This window comes from Mus caroli, chromosome 15 (genome assembly GCF_900094665.2).
Source record: "Mus caroli chromosome 15, CAROLI_EIJ_v1.1, whole genome shotgun sequence".
Lineage (NCBI taxonomy): Eukaryota > Metazoa > Chordata > Mammalia > Rodentia > Muridae > Mus > Mus caroli.
Window position 1 is genome coordinate 23833013 of NC_034584.1, and position 13208 is coordinate 23846220.

The following is a 13208-nucleotide window of genomic DNA, read 5'->3' on the forward strand; positions in this document are numbered from 1 at the left end:
AGAGAGAGATATATAGAGACAGAGAGAGGGGGAGAGACAGAGAGAGAGGGGAGAGAGAGAGATAGATAGAGGAACAGATACACAGACAGAGAGACAGAGACAGAGAGAGAGACAGAGACAGAGAGAGAGACAGAGAGAGACAGACAGAGAGAGAGACAGAGAGAGATATATAGAGACAGAGAGAGAGGGGAGAGAGAGAAAGAGAGATAGATAGATAGAGGAACAGATACACAGACAGAGAGACAGAGAGATATAGAGAGACAGAAATAGAGAAAGACAAAGAGGCAGAGAAAGAGAGAGGAGAGAGAGAGAGAGAGAGAGAGAGAGAGAGAGAGAGAGAGAGAAGAGTCATCTAGGGTTCCCTCTCTTCATTCCATAAATGCTTAAGGCCAGCCACCCAGTGACACACTTCCCAAGATTCTATCTCTTCGATGTTCCACACCTTCCCTAAACAGCACCATCATCTGGGGACCAAGTGCTTGGATACATGTCTTTATGGGGCCATTCCTCATTCAAGTTATCATGGGAGGCCTGGGTAGTAGAATTCCTCAAGCAGAAGGTCTAAGCTCCAGAAGTGCAGACAAATCAAGTTGCAGACTGGACAGCTGTGGTCCATGCCAGAGAATGTTCCTGGCATGTGTGTTCCAAGAACTGCCTGCCTTGTTCTCAGTGAAGTTATGTCAGGGTTGAGAGAGAGAAACATAATCCCGGCTGTGCTATAACCCTGTATATATCAGTATATATCACCATTCTAGAGCATTGTGACCTATCAATAATATAACTCTGATTACAGAGGGCTGGGGTAGGTATAAGAAATATGATCCCACACATTATTTCTTACTGGTTGTTGAATCAAAACCAAGGCCAACAGAATCATAGCATGATTTCTTGTAGTGGCGAAGAGGGCAAAGAAAAGCAGGACCAGGGTCCCTTCCACATCTTCATATTTTCAGGTACAAGAAAGCTCAGTTCTCCACTGTTTACTCCTGAACTCTCGATTAAGGCCCAGAGTTAAGATTGTGGAGTTTGGAATGACTTTGGAGATCTCAGTGCAAATCATTTTCTTTGTTACAAGAGAAGCTAGACAAGGAAGAGGAGGAGAAGGAAGAGGAGGAGGAAGAAGAGGAAGAGGATGAGGAAGATGAGGAAGAGGATGAAGAGGTCGTTCTAAGACTATATAGTCTTAGAATTTATGTGTATAAAGTCTATACACAAGTTTTTAAAAGCCTGATATGGAGGAGCCACTGATACATTCAGTACAGTTGCTTTTTTAAATGTTTAAGCTGTAACTGTAACAATAATGGCAATATTAAAGAAAAAAGAAATCTCAATAAAGTCCAGCTTTCATTTTTAAATTTGTGGTATGTACCAAGCATCCTCAGAACCAGGCTGGGTATCTAGCATTGTACAAAGTTTTCTAGGAAGCATTTAGCTTGGAAAGTTCCTGTGAATGTAGCTGTGGATTTCCTCGGGGAGAATTGGTCCTGAAGGTAGGAAGGAGGAGGCGCCCCCAGGGAGGAGCTCCCAGGGCTGGAGGTGTAGGCTACCAGTGCATAGCTTGGCACAGGTGTTGCTCAGGATTTTTATGGCTGAACTTTCCTTATGACTGGAAGGGCTGAGCCAAAATTCAACTGAGGCAGGAGTTATTTTATAGAATTATTAATGACATATTCCTTTTACCCAAAATATTTCCTTGAAAATTTACTTCATCCTACCATCGTATTTAGTCAACGTGTAGTGAAAACATGTTCCACGTAAAATAAAGAGACAATCTCCCTACAGTGAGCTGGGTGTTGTTTTTCTTTCCTTGTGACCAGACTGTGAAAGTCCAAGGCAATTCAGCATTGAACCTATCAGAATGGCCACAATGCAGTCATAATTTCATAATAGGGGCATTTTCTTTTATTATTTTAAAACAGATTTTTATAGGGCAGCTGCACCCATCCAGCTGAGCAACAAAAGAAGCAAAAGGGGAAAAGGAGCCCTTTAAAGGCACGGAAAATAGACATACAATTTAGTTCTTTGTTCTTTCTTTGTTTTAGCAGATGTAGGCAGACACTTGGTTTTCCTTGTGGTTGAAGAGACTGATGTTTGCTAATGGAAAACGTAACACTGCTGCTGCTGCTGCTTTTGTGCTGAACATTTTGTTTCATTTCATTTCATCCTGGGAACTAAATAAGGTTCTGAGATACAGAAGTGTGGCATCGTTAATGACCAAAGGATGCTCCAAATGTAGCACTTTAAAATTTAAAAATCTCACTTAGATTTTGCATTAATATGGAAGGTGATTTATCACTTCAAAATAAAGTTGTTATTGAAGTACAGTAGCAGGACTGATTTATTTATTTTCAAATGGAAGTTATCTGGATATTTGTTTTGACACTAAAATATGGGAATGGTGTACCTTTAAATTTGACCATTCGTGTTCATCATGTGGACATCACAGAGAAACACTAAAGTTTTGTGGGATTCTCAAAAATGGGAAAACTATGTGCATACAAATTCTAGGTTCTCCACCTGCCTCTTCCCAGCTTCCTTTGAGAATACAGGAGAAAATATAAAACTCTAGAGAATGACTTGTCTGGGCAGAATACTGTGTCTAAACAAACTTCAGGGCTGTAGCTAAAAAGAGCTGGAGGGAACAGAGGGGTTGGGATGTTTGGGGATCCCCCGAACACTCAGCAGGGTGAGAGGGAGGTTCCAGCATTTCTGAAGCTTATGGGGTTATTTCCTGCCAGTTAAATGTGTTTCTTACAGAGCACCTTGACCCACTCTTATCCAAGACTGTGGAGGTATCTGTGTGAGGTAGGGCAAGCTGCATAAGGCAGTTGAGAGGTAACTTCCTGGTTCCTAGAGCCCCACAGTAGTTAATTTACTTCTAACTTGCAAATCTAGAACTCTGTAAAGGAAATGGGAAGCATCAGTCTGGGGAGATCTTCTTAGTGAAAAGTAAAATTGTACATATGTCTATGTCTGCAGGCATGCATCTGTGAGCATGAAGGTGTTTGCATGCATTTGTGTGCATGAATGTGCCTGTATGTGTGTGCACATGCACTTGTATGCATTGACATTTGTGTGTGCATATATATGTGTTCATGCATGTGCATGCTTGCATGCACATGCATGTGTGTCTACCTGTGTGAGCACGAGAATATGCATGCATACATGTGTGTGCATGCATATAAACACATGTATGTGTGTGTTCATACAAATGTGTACAAATGTGTGCATGTGTGTGTTGTGTATGTGCATGCCTGTGTGAACATAAGAATATGTGTGCATGCACATTTGTGCATGCGTATGCTCATGCCTGTGTGTGTGTATGTGTGAGCATGAAAATGTATGTACATGCACATATGTGTAAGCATATGTGTAGACTAGAAAAAGCAAATGGCATGTATGACATCAAGTAGTATATTTTAGTGGATACTCACATATATTTTCTTATTTAAACTTCACAACAAATTTGGAAGTTTCAACTTGTTGTGTTGGCTGATAACTATATATGGCTGACACCTGGTCTTGTGCCATGAATGGCTGATGCCACCAAACAGCAATGCCACTGTAGGAGACATACAAATGCTCACCATTTGCCTTTGGAATATGCTGCAAGTTGAACTGGGGTGTCTACTACATTGTCACATACTGCTGCAAAGACCAGGAGTCAGATGTACATGGCATATGCCAAGTTTTGCAAAGATTAGGAGCCTAATTAGCTGTGGGCCTTTTGTCTAAGTTTGATTCTTAAGGTTTTACAATCTTGGAGAAATATCGTACTTCCTTAGGTTTCAGCTTTCTAATCTGCAATACAAGTAAAGGATCTTATTTAATGACAGTATCCACAACAGAGCTGCTTACATAACTGAACTGCCCATGTTGAACATTCAGAAGCTGTAAAATAAAATAATTTTATTATTATTACTATCATTATCATGTTAAATCACAGGATTCTAAGGTGGAAAGAGTAACATTTATGGAATAAAAGGAAAGGGAGTGCTTAAGACCTGGGAAGTTGGTTACTTTGGGTATTGGCGGAAACATAGGTAGAATCTGTGAATGAATGCATGGGGTAGATAAGGAAGTTAAGTGGCTAGAAAGCAGAATTTCTCCAAGACAATTTATTAAGATATTTAGGATCTTCAGTTTGGAGTCCACACGTTTTCGTCCCCCACAGTCTGTTTTCTGGAACCCCAAGGCTTGAAACATATGTAGCTAAGTTGTTCTCCCTGAACATTTATCTTCAAAGTTACTTGTCTAAGCAGGGGATTGAGCACACACAATCTGTTTTATGGTAGGATTTTCACCATGAAATTATATTTTGGGTAACTTCTAATCCTGTCTCAGATGTTTGCTGTGTGCTGTGACTTGGCGTGAGCATCTTCAGTTAAGAATCAATTAAAAATAAATAAAACTGAATAAACGTTTCAGCAAACCGTTTTCCACTGCTTATTAAAAAGGATTCTATTTTATAATTCCAATTTATTTTGGAATTAAAATCCAAGTAGTCAAATATTGTACAAAGTATAATTGTTTTAATCATCATTAGACTAAGAGGTAAGACTCTAATGGCTTACTTAGAGGTTTATAAAATGACTGTTGATCAAATTTTCAACAAGAACAATTAGTTGTGTTTTGTGGAAGCTTGTAGGTCCTAGAATTAAAGGATTTAAATATATCAGTTAGTATAGTCAATATTCTGTGATTCATTGCCAGCCATTTACTTGATCAGAGCTTACACACACAGACAAACACACACACACACACACAAATAGACACACACACAGACACACAGACACACAGACACACAGAGACACATACACACAGATACACATATAGACACACACACAGACACACATATAGACACACATACAGACACATAGATAGACATACACCACAGACATACATACAGACACACACACACACATAAACACACAGCTGACATACACACAGACATGGCATTCTATATATGTTCTCAACCAGTCAGGCTAACATTATCCTAAGAATAACTGAAGAAGAAACATTTAAACTTGAGAATTATTGGATATTATACTGTTATTTCTGATGGAGACTTTAATGGGATCAAGTCCACAGAGAGCTCTTAAGTACTGTAGTAACTGTGACTTAGCTGTTGTAGCACAAGGTCTTCCAGGGTAGACATCATGTATGCTTTGTCTTTGGATAACTACATTGTAGTTTGTTATTCTCTGAATTATAGGTTGTTTGCAACGTCCCTGATACCCACTCACTACATACTAGGCAAGTCCATAGTTGTGCTAAACCTGAATTTCCCGATATGTTCAATCAGGTTAGGATGACCTCTGTTCCAAGTCACTACATCGAAATATTTATTTTATGCCAAGGCATATAATATAATATAATATAATATAATATAATATAATATTCCCTTGAAGATAATTTATAGAGGATATTTTAAAAATGCAGAGATAGCTGGGTGAAGGTTCTATTCAGTTAAATAATAAGATTTTTCCCTTGCTTTTCTAATTTGTTACTAAAATCTGAACTACTTCAGAGCCTAGCTTCATTAAACTAATGCAGTAAGTCGTTTCACGTTTAGTGAAGCGTGGTTCTTTCTCACTAGTTACAAGAGTCATACTGAATGCTCCACACACTTTCCAGAGTAGTTCAGGGAGTGGTGTGGGTGAGACTTTTGTTCTGAAAGGTTTTATAGCCTCAAAGAGAACATAGAAGAACACACTACTTCCTGAGATGGACATTAGACAGATATAAAGGTAAACTTGTTTGGGCAGAAGCAGACTTTATAAGGTGTGAACAGAATGTGACTTCCCAGGCTGCTCTCAGGTTTAATGAATATTTGTAAATTTTCACACTTTTTTGAAAAGAGGGCCTGCACAACTTGTGTAATTTAGTGCTCTTCAGACTTGGCTCTGTCTATGAGCATGGGGTGTCCAAGGCTGGAGGGAAAGAGCCCATGGGTAAGTCATTGGGAATCTTTGAGGGATGGAGAGACACTAGGGCTGCATAGTTGGTTTTGGAATATGCATTATCCCTGTACTCTACAAAGGACAGTTGAATCTCAGACTGTGCTGTTTCTTTGTTTCCCAATCCTCAAGGGAGAACTGAATCTCATGGCTATGGCTGTTTCGCAGCTATTTTTAGGACTTTGCTTATAAAGGAAATTCACAATACTTTGTTTGTCTGGGGATATTCCGTTCCCTGTGATTTAAATGTGATGAAAGTTACAGTACAGAAGGTTGAATATGAGATTATAAATAACTGATGAATATGAAATAAAGGCTAGATAACACAATCCAAAGTTGATGGATCCTTGTGCCAAACACAAACCCCACACGCTCCCTTCCCTGGATGCTTCGTTGCTTTTATCTTGTTTCGTCATTGGTGACTGACCCTTGCATTTGTTTAACAAACATTTACTGATTTAAAAGCATGGTGAAGGAAGAGGAAGTGGGTACCTAAGATCTGAGGCAGAGAAAGGTCAAGAGGAATGAATAGAAAGGAGTCCTGAATTCACATGTGGAGTGAAAGGGGAAGAATGTGAGTGGACATTGTTGTTGAGGTCAAAGGTGAGAGACTAGAAAGACCAACATGAGGCTGAGTGTTTTGCTATAGCTGATGTGATAGCGTCTGTCACATGCAGGGTTTCTACAATCTCAGAAGGTAGTTCTTCATTCTATCAGCCGTGTCCATCCCTGGAATGACCTCCAGAATTTACAGACCTGGCTTGTGTTCTGAGATGCTTCACTTAGAAATTAAACAAGTTCCTTCCTGCTATAAATTGTGTTTTGTAGCTGCAAGAGATCCTCGGTTGTACTGCTGCCCCATCTACAAGAAGCCAGTTCGAACAGACTTGAACTACATTGCTGCTGTGGACCTCAAGACAGTCCAGGCCCCTGAACACTGGGTTCTCCGTGGGGTTGCCCTTCTCTGTGATGTCAAGTAACAGAAACATATGATCCAAAATATTTTAGTCTTCATTTCTCTGTCAGTGCTGGGCATACATAAGTCAGACTGTGTTGTGTGCAATGAATGAGATGACACCACCCCATATACTTCCTTGGACTCTTAGCTGCATTTCACATGTTTTGCTATTGGTGGCTGACTCCTACATTTCTTTAAAAAAATACTTGTGATTTAAAAGCATAGCTAACAATCTCCTAATGAATTGTGGGCATCAAATCTCTAATTATCTATTTTCCTTTTCTTTTTATCTGAAGTTTATGTTAAATGGATGCTACTACCTCCTAGGGATTGCTTGCCTGTTAATATGGTTCTACTGGTAGCAGCTAGGTTCTCTAAAGTAACATGGGAAGCTTGTGTGAATGTTGTTTCTGCTACCTTTTGCTTTTTGGCCAGGTCAGGAGACTTATATTCAAGGTTTCAAGCAGCTAATTAATTTTACAAAACAACAGGAAATAGAAGATGGATTAAGATTATAAATAGGCAACTCAGGTGAACTTGGAGTGTAAACATGTAGAGCAACATTCAGTGATGCTTATGATTAATATGAATACCCTGATTGATGTCTTACAAAAAGTGCGGGGTCTGTACTGATCATTCACTCACACATCGTTAGAGCAGTGTGAATTGATCCAAGCTTACTGCAAAAGAATTTAAACAGAGAAAGAAACATTAAAAACAAACAAACAAACACACTCACAAGCTTAGATCCTTATTGTTCTTTATCAAGGAGGTAAACACACTGAAGGCAGATTTTACATATAAAGTTGTACTTAATAAAGGAAAGGAATGGACCTACTTCAAATGTTCAACTTTAAAGCTATGCTAACAGAAACCAGGAGGTATTAGACAACTATGAAATGTGGTATTGGAAAGTGCATTCGAAGAAATGACAAGCATGCTAATAATTGAAACATACTATTTACAAAATATTGATTTCGTTGTGATTACAGCTAAATAAAATGAATTTGAATGTGGACAAAAGTTAAATAATATGAGAAACTAAAGACAGCAATTTAAAATGTGGTAGCCAGAAGGATAGGGATGATCAAAACTGCCCTACAAGGTGTGTGAGGGATTCCAAAGGGATTTTTATTAACTAGGAAATTCTTCATTTATTTTGTTTTAAGTTTTGGTTATTAATGACCTTCTGCTTCACCTAGTACGTAGTGACTAGGAAGTGTAATTGGTGTTATGATTAGAATTGGGGTTCAGCTGTAGGTCTGATTATTAGCTGCAGTTTCTTCTGAGGTAATGGGTTTTCTATGTGTGCAGTGGGTGGAGAGGGTGTCTGTTCTCCACCACATTCAGGTGTGTGATGAGTATCATTACTTTGTGCTCATTATACCTGTTTAGTTAATGTGACTACTACTGATCATAGGTGATACTGCTCCCATTTAAATCGCTTCTCTTGTATGGATAAATATTTTGGTCGATCCTTGAGAATTATTGCTGATTATTTTGTTCTTAAAAACAGATAATAAAAATTAGAATGTGATGCAAATTAATAAAATATTGTTAGTAAATGGCTAAATTGTGATTGTTTATTGTTTTTCTTGAAAGAGGGTAATTGCTATTGAAGACCTAGAAAAAATGCTGTCAGAACTAGTCTATCTAATTTGAAAATTTATAATTCATATAACTCTATGGCACAACCTGTTAGTATAGATTTGCAAGTTCCAGAGACACCACGTAGAAAAGGACACAATACAAACATTCATAGAATGTTAGAAATGAATTTAAGGCAGCTGTGAAGCCAGGAGGAGGTCCAAGACTCCTTTGTGCTTGGCTGACCTGATTCCATCCTGTCTCTTCCTGCTGATGGGAAGGTGAATCAGCATTCTGAGGGAGAAAAAAGATGGCTGAGTCTACTGACAACCTAGGATGCAGGATAAAATACTGGACTGGGCATGTGTCACTGAAGAATAATGGGGCTTTCCTTCCCATCTGTCTCACTGCTGAGTTATTTAAATTGCATTTATTTTATTTTACAGTACCTATGTGCTGGGTCCTCTGCTTCTCTGATGATACAATGGACCTCACAGGTATTGATCCTGAGCAATTATTTAGGCATGTAATTACATGTAATCTCAAGTTTAGAAAGGGGAACATGACATATGTAGAGTACATAAAAAGTGACATCAAGATTGTAAGATAAGAGCTGTGTAGGAAAATACTGGATACCACAGATATGATTAGCAAAGGCTGGCAGAATTCTCAGTATATCAAGGATGAGTAAGTAGACATGACCTCATCATGTTCATATTTTTACGGTATTGTTTTGTATTGTTGGTTTGGACCCAGTGTCTTAGGCATGCTGGGAAAATGATCTCCATGGAGTTGTGTGTCCTCAAACTCACCATTTGTTCTTAACTGGGTGTACAGAATTTAACTGCAGTGCTCCTGGAAGCTGGACAGCAGCCATGTGTTCTTGCTTGTCTGATGGGCATCCCCCCATGCCCTTTTCCCTCAGTTCTTCCCTGGTTCTTTTTATCTCCTATGTTGTTAACAGCTCTTTCATGACCCTCTGGACAACTAGAAACCTTTAGGGCTGAGACATAAGATAAGGCTTTCTTCCTAAAGCACAGTTTCATTCAGAGGCAGATGCAGAGTTCTTCAAAATAACTTCTCTGAGCTTCCTCTATAGGGGATCTTGATGAAAAGTCAAGAAGCCCTAAGTTAGGGGGATCATGTCTCCATTAGGAGACAAAGAAACGCTGTCTAACCCTGAATATCAGCTCTATCTGGGATGCTGCTTGCCTCCAGTGGCCTTTTATGACTGGGCCATACAGTAGTGTGAGTCAGAATGGCTCCTATTTGAATGCTCACATTGGAATACCTGGTCCTCAATAGGTAGACCTGTTTAGAGTGGGGGATTAAATGGTGTGGTCCTGTTAGAGGAAGAGTGTCTCTGGAGGTGGGTTTCAAGGGTCCATGTCATTACCAATTGTCAATTTTCTGCTTCCTGTCTGTGAATCAAGTTGCAAGCTCTCAGCTGTAGTGTAATGCCTGTCTGCCTGTGGCCATGTTCCCTGCTATGATGGTCTAACAGACTCTAACTCTCGGAAACTGTAGATCTCCAATAAATTCTTGCCTTGGTTAAATAAGTTGCCTTGGTTATGGCAATGGTTATGGTTATCACAATGATAGGGAAGTAACTAAGACAGATGTTGAAACCATGGAGTGGGCTGTTGCTATGGCCAGCCTGACTGTTGAGTTCTGTTTCTGTTTTTGAAGAATGTGTAGACTTTGGGAGTCTGGACTGGGAAAGTGATTTAATGCTACATGCAGGCCTTAATAGACCACCCAAGCAGGGTCCAGGAAGATAGTAGTGCTGAGAACCATATAGACTATAGAGGCCCAGCTGCAACCCTATAGTTGGAACAACATGATGAATTAACCAGTACCCCGGAGCTCTTGTCTCTAGCTGCATATGTATCGAAAGATGGTCTAGTCGGCCATCACTGGAAAGAGAGGCCCATTGGACTTGCAAACTTTATATGCCCCAATATAGGGGAATGCCAGGGCCAAAAGAATGGGAATGGGTGGGTAGGGAAGTGGGGGGCGCTATAGGGGACTTTTGGGATAGCATTGGAAATGTAATTGAGGAAAATATGTAATAAAAAATATTAAAAATTAAAAAAAAAGAAGGTGCAGAAGGGAATAATTCTAGCAACCAGGCTAGATACAGTTCTTGTGATATTTTGGCAAAGAATGTGGTTGCTCTCTTCTTTAGTCCTCAGAATCTACCAGAGACTGAATGGAAGTGTTTTACTAATTTCACTTGCAGAGTAGATTTTTAAGAAAACCCAATATTGACTTTCTTCCTTGGCTGTATACAACCATGCTCATGCAGATCTATAATAAAAAGGCTGAGCAAGGGAAAATGCACAATCTCTATAGTAGAAGAACATCAAAAAAATATGTGGGAGCCAAGACTTATGCTGAAAGGAATGAAGGGTGTCTGATACAAAGTGGAATAAAAGGAGAGGGTGCTTGCAGGGCAGACCCTGCCCAGCTAGTCCTGTAACCTGTGAAAAAAGGTGAATGAATTAACTAAGGAATTATCTAATGAATTCTCTATTCCCAAAGAGCCACAACGAATAAAAGTCTATGTGGATGTAGTTCAAGGAGAGGATCTGTTTCCATCCCATGTGGCAGCATAAGCCACAGGGTTCTGGGCTTAGAGTCACGTGAGAAAGAAACACAGGCAATCGGACAAACTCCATTATGTAAGCTGACTCCATCTTGAGCCTGCCTGTCCCCACTTTGAACTCTGGTTAAGAGAAATACCATGAACAATTCCAGGAAGAAACTGTCCTGGGCTCCAGCCAATCAGGGACTAGAGGGAAAGTGCCTAAGGTTCCAGGGGTTATAGATTTGCTCAAGCTGTTTGAAGTTATCACTGATCTATTCCTGTGCGCCAAGATACCTCTGACCAAATAAGGCAACTGTCAGACTGGAGACTCCCATTCCCTGCTCAAACTAGTATAAAAATCTCTGCCTAACTGAGGCACAGGTTTCTCAGCACAAATCCACTGAGTTGTTGGAGGAGTCTGGGAGTCTGAGCTTAAGCACCGAATAATGGCTCTTTGCTTTTGCATATGGATTCTGACTCCTTGTGGTTTATAGGGACCCTGAAATCTGGGCACAGCATGTGAAGGGCACTGGAGTAAGGTGTTGTGAACCGTAAACCCCAAATAAACTCTTCGGCAAGTTGCCCTGGTCATAGTGCCTTATCACAGCAATAAAAATGTAACTAAGAGTGACTGAATGATAGGGTGAGGAGGTAACAGCTGAAGTTTGATCTCAAGGAAAAATGGAAGCAGCTCAAACCCACAAGTGCTGGGATTGCCCTCTTGCTGTTCATGCTGGTTGCTCTTTGTTGACCTGACACAAGCTAAACTTATTTCTGTAAATGAAACCTTCATGAAGAAAATGCCTCCATCTGATTGGCCTGCGGACACTCCTATAGAAGCACTTTCTTCAGTAATGATTAATGTGTTAGAGCCTAGACCATTGTGGGCAGTTCCATGTCTGTGCTGCTGGGTCTGGGCTATATATGAAACAGAGCCAGCTGTGAAAAGCAAGCCAGTAAGCATGGACTCTGTTCAATTATTGCCTCCCCATTTCTACCCTGAGCTCCTGCCTTGGCCTTCTTCTGATGGAATGTAACTTTTAAATGGCAATAAACTTCCTTTTCCTCCCCGGGCTGGTTTTGGTCAGTATTTTACCACAATAACAGAAAAGTTACCTAGGATACTCCCTAAAGGGATACTGTGAATCTGTGAGGGAGGGTACTGACAGGAACAGCTGACTTGGAGTGAGTAGAGGGCAGCAGAGGGCTGCCTTGCCAAGGACAGATGACACCTTGTTTGGGCAGGTGCAGCAACAGATGTGTAGCTGATGGGGATTGGGTTTCTAAGATTTTGGAATGAGGAGTGCTAGATACTGACTCTTGAGAAAGGACTCTACATCAAGAGATGTTAATGATACAATCAAACATTTTATACTTAAGCAGCTTTAGGCAGTTTTCGTCCAAAACTGCACAGCACCAAAAATGTTAATATCAATGAACATTTATTCGGGGTTTCAGAATAACACAAAACTAGAAGTGAGCACATAATGACAAGGATTTTGTGCCATGAAAATTTTTAGAAGAGTTATATATGTTGGTGAGCTATGTTCTTCACGTATCTACTTCCCAAAAATCTGCAATGCAGTCTTTTTTTCTTTTTCTTTCTTTTCTTTTTTTTTTTTTTTTCTTTTGGTCTTTCTGAAACAGTCCTTGTGAGGTGCATAGTTACTTCTACAATTTAAGTAGTTCTCGTGCAGGTATTAGAAGTGAATTTAAAATATATGGTGAAACTATTTACTTTTTGACCACTGGCAACACATAAGAATAATGTTTTATTTATATTCACAATATGGTCCTACAGATAGGATTGAAAAAATCAGCAAACAGATGAGGTTTTGAAAATGGAAGATCTCTGGCTTAATTCTTGAGTTCTGTGCATTGTATTCTGTTGGTTGGCATGGACTGTGTCTAGTAGGTTCTCATCATCTGTCCATAACTCACTCAGAAGGAGGAGGGTAGAGAAGGATTCAAGGTCAACTTTAGAAGCAGATACATTACTTGATGTAAGAACTGTATCTATAAACATGTTTTCAGCTATCTTCAATGGTGAGACTGTTTGCTGTCGCACATAAACTTATCATTACGGTTGCAAAGATAGAAACAAAGATAGAAA

At 39.7% G+C, this 13208-nt stretch overlaps 1 protein-coding gene across 1 annotated transcript in view; it reads left to right on the plus strand.

Annotated features, from left to right (window-relative positions):
* Dnah5 (dynein axonemal heavy chain 5) overlaps positions 1-8480 on the plus strand; it is a 249534-nt gene extending 241054 nt beyond the window's left edge. Inside the window, exon 79 of the mRNA XM_021183130.1 lies at positions 6789-8480. Within this exon, the coding sequence (XP_021038789.1) occupies positions 6789-6940 (152 nt within the window). The 3' untranslated portion in view covers positions 6941-8480. The remainder of the gene's footprint in view (positions 1-6788) is intronic.
* Positions 8481-13208: the final 4728 nt, after the last annotated feature.